The sequence below is a fragment of the Saimiri boliviensis genome, chromosome 12 (genome assembly GCF_048565385.1).
Source record: "Saimiri boliviensis isolate mSaiBol1 chromosome 12, mSaiBol1.pri, whole genome shotgun sequence".
Classification (NCBI taxonomy): domain Eukaryota; kingdom Metazoa; phylum Chordata; class Mammalia; order Primates; family Cebidae; genus Saimiri; species Saimiri boliviensis.
In genome coordinates this window covers 62,692,556-62,704,451 of record NC_133460.1, presented here as the reverse complement: position 1 = coordinate 62,704,451, position 11,896 = coordinate 62,692,556, and the positions used below count along the sequence as shown (strand labels likewise).

The window sequence follows — 11,896 nt, the reverse complement described above, 5'->3', positions numbered from 1 at the left end:
CTGAAGGCCCAACCCTGGCCCTTGGTGCTGCACCTGCCACCCCTGCCTCAGCTCCCTTCTGTCTCTTAACGGTCCTTTTTCATGGCATTCTCTCCTGCTTACTGACTCTCTGGGTCTTCATTGCTCTCAAGATAAACCCCAAACACTGAGGGCTTTCCAGGACTTTCCATAGCCCCCGCTGAACCCTCTGCACCCCTTTTGTCCTGATGCTGCTGTCCAGTTGCTGACTTCTCCTCTAACACTCATGTTTCCTGACTGGCCCTTTCTGCATCCTTACTTCACCCCAAAACACACATACCCCTCACCATACACTCCAATAGGCACACAGTCACACAGACACCACACACACAAACCACACACCACACAAATGCATCACACATACACCATACATGTCACACACATCACACACACAACCATACACCACATATCACACTCCTCACACCACACACATGCATCACACACACATGACACACATACACCACACACACTACAGCAGAGGCCAAGTAGGCAGGTTTGAAATGCAGAAAAGGGCCCGGAGCTGGGTTCAGGGAGGTCCCCACCTCTCCTGCCCCATTCTGAAGGCGTGTTTATGCCCGCGGCGAACACAGCACTGCAGAGCTTGGGAACTGAGCCTGGGAGTGCGACGTATGGAAGGGATGTGGAAAGTCTGGCCTGTGACAAAACAAGGACTCTGACTTACCCTGGGTACCACTGTCCCCAGAGCCCTGGGCCAGGGAAACTCTGCCCATCAGCCCAGAGGGGGCCGGGTGTTCTCTTCTGCGGCTGTGGAGGGTGCAGTGATGGGGCTTCTCACCTTGCTGTGAAAATCGGATTAGAAGGGAGCTTAGTTAAGAGATAAGCCGCTCAGACCTGAGCCATCTGTGCCCTCTGAGCTTCAGCTGTGTTCACCCGGAGCACAAACACCCCGGGATGGGGAAGCAGAGGTAAGGACTTCCCTGAACCAAGTCCCTCCGTGTGCCAGGCCCTTTGTGGGCACTCCCACACCTGGCTATTTGCCCTCTGAGTAGGTCCCGTCATCTCAATTTCCTAGAAAAGACACAATATGCCCAGCTCACACGGAACACCCTTAGCAGGTTAGGGCTTCGAGCCCTGGTGTGCTGGACCCAGGGCCTCTGTCTCTGCTCCTAACATAGTTACACTGTGTTGTGACAAAGAGTGGCCTGCAGGTAAGGCTTTAGGGACAGGTTTCTTCCAGCAGAAAGCTGTGCCTCAGGCTCTATTACCAACCTTGTCAAATAAGGATATGTCTGCATTGAGTTGATTTATTTTATTGATGACTTGTTTGTCTGGATGTTCTTTCCAGCAGACTCATGTCAGGAGGCTAGGAAGGGATTCCTCGGGGACCACTGGACGCTGGTGGTTAAATGCCAGGGGTTTGAATGAACCTGAACATGGAGCTGACTCTGCAGTCTTGGTCAGCCACCCTTGGAGGCTTGTCACCCTGCACCCGAGCAGGATTGATGGTCTCTGGATTTGTGGCTGTGACCAGTCACGGTGGAACAATTGACTGCCTTGGAGAGGCTCACATAGTGGACTGAGGCTGTGTGGGCTGAGGTTGGACCATCATAGCTCTAAAAGTTGATGGCACAATTGAGACAAGGATGTGAAGTTCCAGAACTTGCCCAGCATCTTTGCTGCCTGAGATGAAACCCTCCAGCATTGCAGCTCGCTGCTGTGACGTCTGAAAGGGGAGACAGGAGGCTGCTGGGCATCTCAGGTGCCAGGCATGAAGGTCTCGGCTGTCTGGAGTCTTGCTTTGGGAGTGCTACACTTGTGGAAGTGCCCCAGGCACCACCCAAGGGCGGACCTCTGCCTCAATCTTGCATGGTTTGCAGAGCCTCACATGTTGTCCTGGGAGGAGCAATGAGTAGACAAGAGGGACAAGGACAGGAAGGTGGCAAAGTCAGAGCCAGATTGGGGGAAGAGAGAAGAAAACACAATTAGGATGCATTTTCTTTTTTTCTTTTTTTTTTTTTTGAAACAGAGTTTCGCTCTTGTTTCCCAGGCTGGAGTGCAGTGGCGCGATCTCGTCTCACCGCAACCTCCTCCTCCTGGGTTCAAGCAATTCTCCTGCCTCAGCCTCCCGAGTAGCTGGGACTACAGGCACACGCCACCATGCCCAGCTAATTTTTGTATTTTTAGTAGAGACGGGGTTTCACCATGTTGACCAGGATGGTCTTGATCTCTTGACCTCGTAATCCACCCGCCTCGGCCTCCCAAAGTGCTGCGATGACAGGCATGAGCCACCGCGCCCAGCTAGGATGCATTTTCAAACACAATTTAAAAAAAAATCAAAGCAATAATTAGGTCTTATCCTTTTCCCTGGAGGCCCAGAAGGGGCTTTTCATGGCAAACATGACCAGCCCACATTATTTCAGTCCCAACAGGGGAAAAGAAATCTAATTGATTGGCAGAATAGGAAGAGAGGGTGGCTGATCTTAAGTGGAGCCTACCTGAGCTGCCTCAGGTCTGGGAGGCCTGTTTCTAATGACTCTGGTAGGAGGGTCTGCAGATGGATGTGCAGGCCCTTGGGCCCCCAGCTGTCTTCCTCCAGACAGCACATGCCAGACAATGTGTCCCCAAAGCACATTTGCATCTTTTTGACACACCAGTCCCATTTATGGAAGGAATAATACACAAGAAAGAAAAAGCTGCATGCATTAAACTATTTCTTTTTAAGAGAGATTGGCAGGGGCGGGAGGCGGTCTCATTATGTTGCCCAGGTTGGTCTCGAACTCCTGGCCTCAAGCTATCTGCCTGCCTCAGCCTCCCAAAGTACTGGGATTACAGCATGAGCCATTATGCCTGGCCCATAGTTTCTGTTTTTTTGGGTTTTTTTGAGACAGAGTTTTGCTCTTGTTACCCAGGCTGGTGTGCAATGGCGCGATCTCGGCTCACCGCAACCTCTGCCTCCTGGGTTCAGGCAATTCTCCTGCCTCAGCCTCCCGAGTAGCTGGGATTACAGGCACACGCCACCATGCCCAGCTAATTTTTTTGTATTTTTAGTAGAGACGGGATTTCACCATGTTGACCAAGAGGGTCTCGATCTCTTGACCTCGTGATCCACACGCCTCGGCCTCCCAAAGTGCTGGGATTACAGGCTTGAGCCACTGTGCCCAGCCATAGTTTTGTTTTTAATTGCAGAAAAAAAAAAGTCTAGAAACAATCTGAATATCCTGTAATAAAGAAATTGTTAATTTGTAATGATAATTTGGCCGGGGCAGCGGCCCACACCTGTAATCCTAGCACTTTGGGAGGCTGAGTTGGGCAGATCACTTGAGCCCAGGGGTTCAAGAGCAGCCTGCACAACATGGTGAAACCCGTCTCTACCAAAAATACAAAACTTTGCTGGGCATGGTGGCGCACACTTGTGGTCCCAGCTACTCAGAAGGCTGAGGTGGGAGGATCACCTGAGCCTGGGAGGTTGAGGCTGTGGTCAGCCATGATTGAGCCACTGTATTATAGGCTGATGACAGAGTAAACCCTTGTCTCAAAATAAATAAATAAATAAATAATAACAAAATAACAATGAATAATAATTTATGATGATAAAAATGTTTCATGGGGACAAAACCCAGTGATTATGATGACTGTGTAGCAACAAGAAGAAAAATACTTCTGACTTAAATTTAAAATTTTTTTTTTTTCGAGACAGAGTTTCACTCTTGTTACCCAGGCTGGAGTGCAATGGTGCGATCTCGGCTCACCACAACCTCCGTCTCCTGGGTTCAGGCAATTCTCCTGCCTCAACCTCCTGAGTAACTGGGATTAGAGGCACGTGCCACCATGCCCAGCTAATTTTTGTATTTTTAGTAGAGACGGGGTTTCACCATGTTGACCAGGATGGTCTCAATCTCTGGACCTTGTGATCCACTCGCCTTGGTCTCCCAAAGTGCTGGGATTACAGGCTGGAGCCACCACACCCGGCCTAAAATTTTTTTAAATGAGTTACAATTAATTAAAAATAAGGCTGGGCGTGGTGGCTCACGCCTGTAATCGAAGCACTTTGGAGGCCAAGGTGGGCGGATCACCTGAGGTCGGGAGTTCAAGACCAGCCAGACCAACATGGTGAAACCCCGTCTTAAAAATAAATAAATAGGCTGGGCGCGGTGGCTCAAGCCTGTAATCCCAGCACTTTGGGAGGCCGAGGCGGGTGGATCACGAGGTCAAGAGATCAAGACCATCCTGGTCAACATGGTGAAACCCCGTCTCTACTAAAAAATACAAAAAATTAGCTGGGCATGGCGGCGCGTGCCTGTAATCCCAGCTACTCAGGAGGCTGAGGCAGGAGAATTGCCTGAACCCAGGAGGCGGAGGTTGCAGTGAGCCGAGATCGCGCCATTGCACTCCAGCCTGGGTAACAAGAGCGAAACTCCGTCTCAAAAATAAATAAATAAACAAATAAATAAATAAATAAATAAAACCAGGCCGAGGGTGGTACCTCAAGCCCGTAAACTCAGCACTTTGGGAGGCCGAGGCGGGCGGATCACAAGTTCAAGAGATCGAGACCATCCTGGTCAACATGGTGAAACCCTGTCTCTACTAAAAAAATACAAAAATTAGCTGGGTGTGGTGGCGTGTGCCTGTAGTCTCAGCTACTCGGGAGGCTGAGGCAGGAGAATTGCTTGAACCCAGGAGGCGGAGGTTGCGGTGAGCCGAGATCACGCCATTGTACTCCAACCTGGGTAACATGAGCGAAACTCCATCTCAAAAAAATAATAATAATAAATAAAAATAAAACCAAGTAAACATGTTTGTATAAAAAACAAAGAACACAAGAATAAGAAGGGTTACTTAGTTATGGTCATGAGATTATTCTTTCTCCTTTGTTTTCACACTCAGCTACCTTTTTTATTTTTGTAGACACAGGGACTTACTATGCTGCCCAGGTTGGTCTCAAACTCCAGCAACCCTGCGTTGGCCTCCCAAAGTGCTAAAGTGCTGGGATTACAGGCGTGAGCCATTGCATCTGGCCCATTTTTTTTTTTTTTTTTTGAGACGGAGTTTCGCTCTTGTTACCCAGGCTGGAGTGCAATGGCGCGATCTCCGCTCACCGCAACCTCCGCCTCCTACTGAGGAGGCTGAAGTGGGAAGATTACTTGAGTCCAGGAGTTTGAGGCTGCAGTGAGCTATGATTGCACCACTGCACTCCAGCCTGGGTGACAGAGGAAGATCCTGCTTCTTAAAAAACAGCAACAAAAAGGCTTGCTGCTATAAAGATTACTTTAAATTGTCTAAATAATCTTCAAAAAGCCTCTTTTTTTTTTTTTTTTTTTTTGATGGAGTCTCGTTCTGTTGCCAGGCTGGAGTGCAGTGGTGCAATCTCAGCTCACTGCAACCTCTGCCTCCTTGGTTCAAGCAATTCTTCTGCCTCAGCATCCCAAGTAGCTGGGACTACAGACGCATGACACCATGCTCGGCTAATTTTTGTATTTTTAGTAGAGATGGGGTTTCACCATGTTGGCCAGGATGGTCTCGATCTCTTGACCCCATGATCCGCCCGCCTCAGCCTCCTAAAGTGCTGGAATTACAGGCGTCAGCCACCACACCCAGCCCTAAAAAGCCTTTTTAAAGTAAATTGGTAAATGTAATAAATTCAGCAAATCAGCCATTTAGCATGTTAATTTTCAAAGATGGTTTTGTCACACTGACCCAGAGTCCTGGGCCTTCCACATATTGTCATCCCCCTGGGCCTACCACAGTGCTGAGATATAAAGCAGTGCTCAAGAAAGACACCATCAGCGAATAGTTAGTATTCAGCAAGTGTGTGTCCTAGCTGGTGTTGCTGGCTCAGGGGCATCTTCCAGGCAATCCTGAATTAATTTGTATTTCCATAGACAGATGCACAGACTTTGTCATAAGTCTGTGAACTGGAGCACACAGGGCCAGATTTCTAGCAATCCTGCTGTTGCTTACACAACACCCTGGGAGCCCTGATTCATCTTCTGCCTCCCTGCTGAATCCCAGTTATCAGTACATAAAACAGAAGGTGGAAACTCCAAGCCCGGACAAGAATGTGTAGGCTTTGGTTGTCAGTGCCGGAGCTGCTCATCTCCTGTGCCAGCAGCCCTCTCTCCATAGCAACAGCAGGATATGTTTACAGGGCACTGTGTGGCAGGCTTGATGCCAAGTCCTGTATAGACATGACCCCATTGGCTCCTCATCATGGCCCAGTGAGGTACATTCTATTATCACTCCCTCTTCACAGAGGGGGAGACTGAGGCTTAAGCAGTGCTGGCTGACTTGCTCCCAGAGCACACAGCCAGCGAACGGTGGAGTCGAGATCCCAGCCCAGATGGCTGTTTCCTTCCGGAAGTCAGCCGTCTGGCTTGCGTGCATGTCTTCATACACAGTCTGCAGGAAACTTTCTGTTTATGGGAGAGGCAGTTTGTTATAGTGGAAAGAGATGGACAGATCCTGGTTTCTGGCTCTGCCTGTTTCTTTCTGAGTTTCAGTTTCCCAATCTACACAATGGTGACAAGACTGCCCCACGGTGGTCTCAAGGATTTAAATGAGATCATGTGGCAAGGACCCAATAAATATGTTTGTGTTGTTCTTCTTGTTCTAAGTTGTTTATAAATTTCTTCTTTTTTTTTCTTTTTTTTTAAGATTGGGTTTCACCATGTTGGTCAGGCTGGTCTTGAACTCCCGACCTCAGGTGATCCACCCGCCTTGGCCTCCAAAGTGCTTGAATTACAGGCGTGAGCCACCACACCCGGCCTGTTTATAAATTTCTACAGTGAAATTTAAAAAATATACACACAAAAAGAAACCCAGTCTCAGCACAGGAGATACACACCTAGATTTATTCTCCCGAAGTAACAAAACTAAGAAAACAGATGCACGAATACTTGCACAAGGAATTAATCTGGCCACGTCTCCTATGCACTGTGTGTGCTTGGTTGTATATCTGTCCATCTGTGTGTGTAGTGTGTGTGTGTGTGTACTGTGTGTAGCATAGGAATGTAGTGTGTGTAATATCTGTCCATCTGTGTGTGTAATTGTGTGTCTTTGTGTAGTGTCTGTGTGTGTAGTGTGGTGTGTGTCTGTGTGTGCATGTATTTGTGTGTGTGTTTGTGTGTATGGTTGTGTAGTGTTATGTATTTGTGTGTATGTATTTATATGTGTTTGCATGTATAGTTGTGTGGTATGTGTTTGGGTGTAGATGTATTTGTGTGTATGTCTGTGTGTGTGGTATATGTGTGTATGATTGTATGTAGTGTGTATTTGTGTGTAGTGTGTTTGCGTGTATAGTGTGTGTCTATATGTGTAGTTGTGTAGTGTGTATGTATCCGTGTGTCTGTAGGTATAGTGCACGGTGTGTGTGTGTAGAGTGCATGTAGTATGTGTCTGTGTAGTTGTGTGTTTGTGCTGTGTGCATGTGTCTATGTGTGTATCACTCTGCTGTGTACTGTGTGTATATACTGTGTGTCTGTGTGTAGTTGTGTAGTGTGTATGTGTCTGTGTGTCTGTAGTGCATATTAAGAGTCTGTATGCATGTATTTGTGTGTATCTGTGTATGGTTGTGTGGTGTGTATCTTGCTTGTGTGTAGGTATTTGTGTTTGTGTGTTTTGGTTTGTTATGTGTGTGTTTGTGGTGGGGACTCACACACTCCCCCAATTTCCCGCCTCTGGGCAGTCTGTGCAGGAGAGGGGAACAGGAGAGGAGGGTGAAAGCACTTGGGGAGTGCCTCCCCCTCTCTCCGGAAGGTTTTCACCTTCTTTCACAGAACCAGGGGCCTGGGGGAGCAGAGCCACAGCCTGCCCTCACCCTGCACCCTGCCTGGCTGGTGCCTTGCACTGGTTCAGTGAGAGGTGTATGAGAGCTGGTTATTTTTATCCCAGCTGGCTGGGTGTGATGCCAGTTTGGAAGCAGGGGCTGTCAGCATCTCCAGGAGAAAGTCTGCGGCTGGAGTCATCCTGTCTGGCTTGCTCCTTCTGTCCCTCCCTGCATCACAGCTGAGCACCCCCTTGGTAGCTGGGAAAGGCATGGAGGCTCTGGTGCTGGTCGTGGACTCCATGGGCCATGGCCTCAGAGGAGCAAGCGGGGCTGGGACCTCCTCTGCCTCCTAAGAGAGGGCACTGGGGCTGCAGAGTCCAGTCAGGATCCCCAGGTTGGTGTCAGGCTGTCTGACTCAGTCTCCACAGCCTGGGGCTCTGCCTGTCCTACCCACGCTCCAGCAGCCTGACTCGTCCACCTGGGCTGGGCAACTCCAGTGCATGTCTGCCCTAGGCTGGGAGCCCCTGTGCAGGGAACTGGGTGCCCACAGCTCTTCTGGACCTGGGCCTATCCCCCGCAGGCCTCCCACTGTCCCCAGGCCTCAGGGAGGGGGCAGCCTTGCTTTTCTGGGCCTTCCCCTGGTCTTGCAGCCTGGTTGCTGCCTGCCAGCATCTCTGGGGCTGCCTTACCTCCTGCCAACCTGTGGATCTCTGGACTCTCACGCCCACTCCCCTGCTGGTGATCTGCATGCTGATCTGTGCCCTAGGTCCACAGGGCTCACAGGCAGCTTTGGTCCCCACATTCCGAGAGCATCTCCCAAGCCCTGCAGCCCTCTGTCTTCCATGCCCCTCTCTTGCCCTTCACCCCTGCTGCCTCCTCTGTCTGCATCCCTCACCTCCACAGTCCTCAGGCAGGCTCCTGGCCTTTCTTCAGGTCTCATAAATGTCACCTCCTCTGACACCTCCCACCTAAGGTAAGAGTGTTCCCCTACACCATTTTCTAATTGTATCCTGCTATTTTCCATGGCAGTATGTATTCAGTTTAAAATGATTAATTTGTTGACTTTTTTGGGAAAGTCAGTTTCTCCCACTAGCCTCTAAGCTCTGTGGGGCTGGGAGGACATCTGCACGTGGACCCCTACAGACCAGTGCCTGATGCCAGCCATGGGTTGGGGCTGACCCGCATGTGTAGCTGGTCCCATGGCCCCTACAGAACCTCTCCCAACAGTCTGGATGAGGTGGGGTTACTTACTTTTCAGGTTTGTCGGGTTGGGTCTAAGGACTCGGTGGCAGCAGAGCCTGGCTTTTGTGCCTGGCCAGACCTTGTTAGGATGCCTCCTCCCTGATGGTGGACACAAAAAAGCAGAGACTGTCCTTAGCTGGCTTGCCTATGAGTGAGTAAGCTTCCCTTCCAAGGCCCAGGGCTCAGGAATATTTATCCCGAGAAATTCAGGATCAGCCAGGCTACAAGAGGTCCCAGGGAAAAAGTGGGTCTTGTTGTGATTGACTTTCCAGAAATAACAATGTTGGAAGACACAGTGGTCCCAGAACGTGTCCTCCTCACGTTCCCGTTCAAGTAGTTTCTTTGACACAGTAATTTTCCCCTCGGCAATCTAGTCTAAGAAAATAAGCCTGGCCAGGCGCGGTGGCTTACACCTTTAATCTCAGCACTTTGGGATGCCGAGGTGGATGGATCACTTGAGGCCAGGAGTTCGAGTCCAGCTTGGCCAACATGGTGAAACCCCGTCTCTATTTATTTGAAAAAATAAATAAAATAAAATAAGCCGGGACTTAGGACATATTTTATGTACACATGTATCTTTTACCACATAATTAAAATAGGGCAAAGTAGGCTGGGTGTGGTGGCTCATGCCTGTATTCCTAGCACTTTGGGAGGCTGAGGTGGGAGGATGGCTTGAGTCCAGGAGTTCAAGACCAGCCTGAGCAACATAGAGAGACCTTGTCTCTACAAAAAAATTTTAAAATTAGCAGGGCATTGTGGTGTGCACCTGTTTTCCTACCTACTGGAAAAGCTAAGGTGGGAGGATCACTTGAGCCCTGAAAGTCAAGGCTGCATTGAGCCACGGTTATGCCATTGAGCTCCAACCAGAGCAACAGAGCAAGATCCTGCTTCAAAAAAAGAAAAGCACAAAATTGTGAACGATTTAAATATCTAAGCATGTAAATTCATATTTAAAAGCACATTCACCTGATAGCAAGTTATACCTGAAAATATCAGTTGATTAATGCTACTTCAAGAATCTGCCAAAGATAGTCCTAAATGGATAGGAAACTTTATGGGGAAGATATCTATCCTCATTTAATTGTCACTAGGGTATCATCGGCAAGCTCCAACATGTCCAAAAATAGAGATCTGATAAATTGCATGTCATGGACTGTTTCTGAGGATTTCTTTTTTTTTTTTTTTTTTTTTGAGACGGAGTTTCGCTCTTGTTACCCAGGCTGGAGTGCAATGGCGCGATCTCGGCTCACCGCAACCTCCGCCTCCTGGGTTCAGGCAATTCTCCTGCCTCAGCTTCCTGAGTAGCTGGGATTACAGGCACGCACCACCATGCCCAGCTAATTTTTTGTATTTTTAGTAGAGACGGGGTTTCACCATGTTGACCAGGATGGTCTCGATCTCTTGACCTCGTGATCCACCCGCCTCGGCCTCCCAAAGTGCTGGGATTACAGGTTTGAGCCACCGCGCCCGGCCTTGTTTCTGAGGATTTCTAATCACTGTTTTCCTCATTATATGTGTAGCACATTTTCATTGCAGAAACTTTGTAAAACAAACACTTGTTATAATCCCACTACTCAGAGATGGCTGCTGCTGACATTGTGTTGTAAATGCTTCCAGAATATCTTCAATTATAAGTATTTTGGGTGATTACAATAATATAGTGATAATTTAAAAAGATATAACCAGGCCGGGCATGGTGGTTCATGCCTATAATCCCAGCACTTTGGGAGGCCGAGGTGGGCAGATTATTTGAGGTCAGGAGTTCGAGACCAGCCTGCCAACATGGTGAAACGTCATCTTATATTAAAAATAAATAAATAACGCCGGGCGCGGTGGCTCAAGCCTGTAATCCCAGCACTTTGGGAGGCCGAGGTGGGTGGATCACGAGGTCGAGAGATCGAGACCATCCTGGTCAACATGGTGAAACCCCGTCACTACTAAAAGCGCAAAAAATTAGCTGGGCATGGTGGCACGTGCCTGTAATCCCAGCTACTCAGGAGGCTGAGGCAGGAGAATTGCCTGAACCCAGGAGGCGGAGGTTGCGGTGAGCCGAGATCGCGCCATTGCACTCCAGCCTGGGTAACAAGGGCAAAACTCCGTGTCAAAAAAAAATAATAATAAAATAAAATAAATAAATAAATAATAATAATAAACAAAGATACAACCTTGAACATATAGAGATACATCAATTAAGTTTTTAACATTCTACATGCAAGACTGAAAGGAAATAAAAAAAATGTTGAACATGGTTACTCTTGAGTCATGAAATTATGAGTGTTTTTCTCCTCTTTATAGATTTGTATAGCTCCAGCTCCTTCCCACAAAATGTTTAAATCACCATAACCACTAAAACAAAAAATAAATGTAGGCAGTTTCTAGAGGGTTAGACAAGAGAAAAAAGGATTGAAACACTCAGCTACCTGAATCAAGAAAGGCAAGAGAGCTAAATATTCATATCTATAGAGGTAGGTTCTATAGATATGAAAAGAGCAAGAGCCTGCTTTTTCAGGGCTTGCTCTATAAAAGAGCAAGAGCCTGCTTTTTCAGGGCTCAGGACTACCTGCCAAGGCGTGCCTTCCAACAAATCCTGATCACAATCTTCCCAGATGCTGAAATCCTGCTCAGAAACCTGCATCCTGGGGGCTGCCTTACCTTCCGTGGAGAAGACGGTGAAGCAGAGAAGCAGAAAGCAGAGCAGGCTGGAAAGAACTAGAAGCCTCATGGTGAGAAGGCAGACTCAAGTCCTGGGGAGGGAGCTGTGCTGTAGCGTCCTCCCTTTATAAATGCCTTGGACATTTATAAAGGCGTTTCCCAATGGGCAGGGCCCTAGCAGCCTTGGAATTCTTCTAAAGGGTAAAGTCAGCCCCTCCCAAGAGGAAAACCAGCCTTTCGAGATGCATTTAGTGACCTGTA

At 48.4% G+C, this 11,896-nt stretch overlaps 1 protein-coding gene across 1 annotated transcript; it reads right to left on the bottom strand.

Annotated features, from left to right (window-relative positions):
- Nucleotides 1–1,273: 1,273 nt before the first annotated feature.
- Nucleotides 1,274–11,751, bottom strand: GPR15LG (G protein-coupled receptor 15 ligand). The gene is made up of 3 exons (XM_003942559.3): nucleotides 11,636–11,751; nucleotides 8,993–9,082; nucleotides 1,274–1,872 (listed from the first exon to the last, which is right to left on the bottom strand). The coding sequence occupies exons 1-3, from the start codon at nucleotides 11,703–11,705 to the stop codon at nucleotides 1,787–1,789; spliced, it is 246 nt and encodes an 81-aa protein (XP_003942608.1). The 5' UTR covers nucleotides 11,706–11,751; the 3' UTR covers nucleotides 1,274–1,786.
- Between the last annotated feature and the right edge of the window lie 145 nt (nucleotides 11,752–11,896).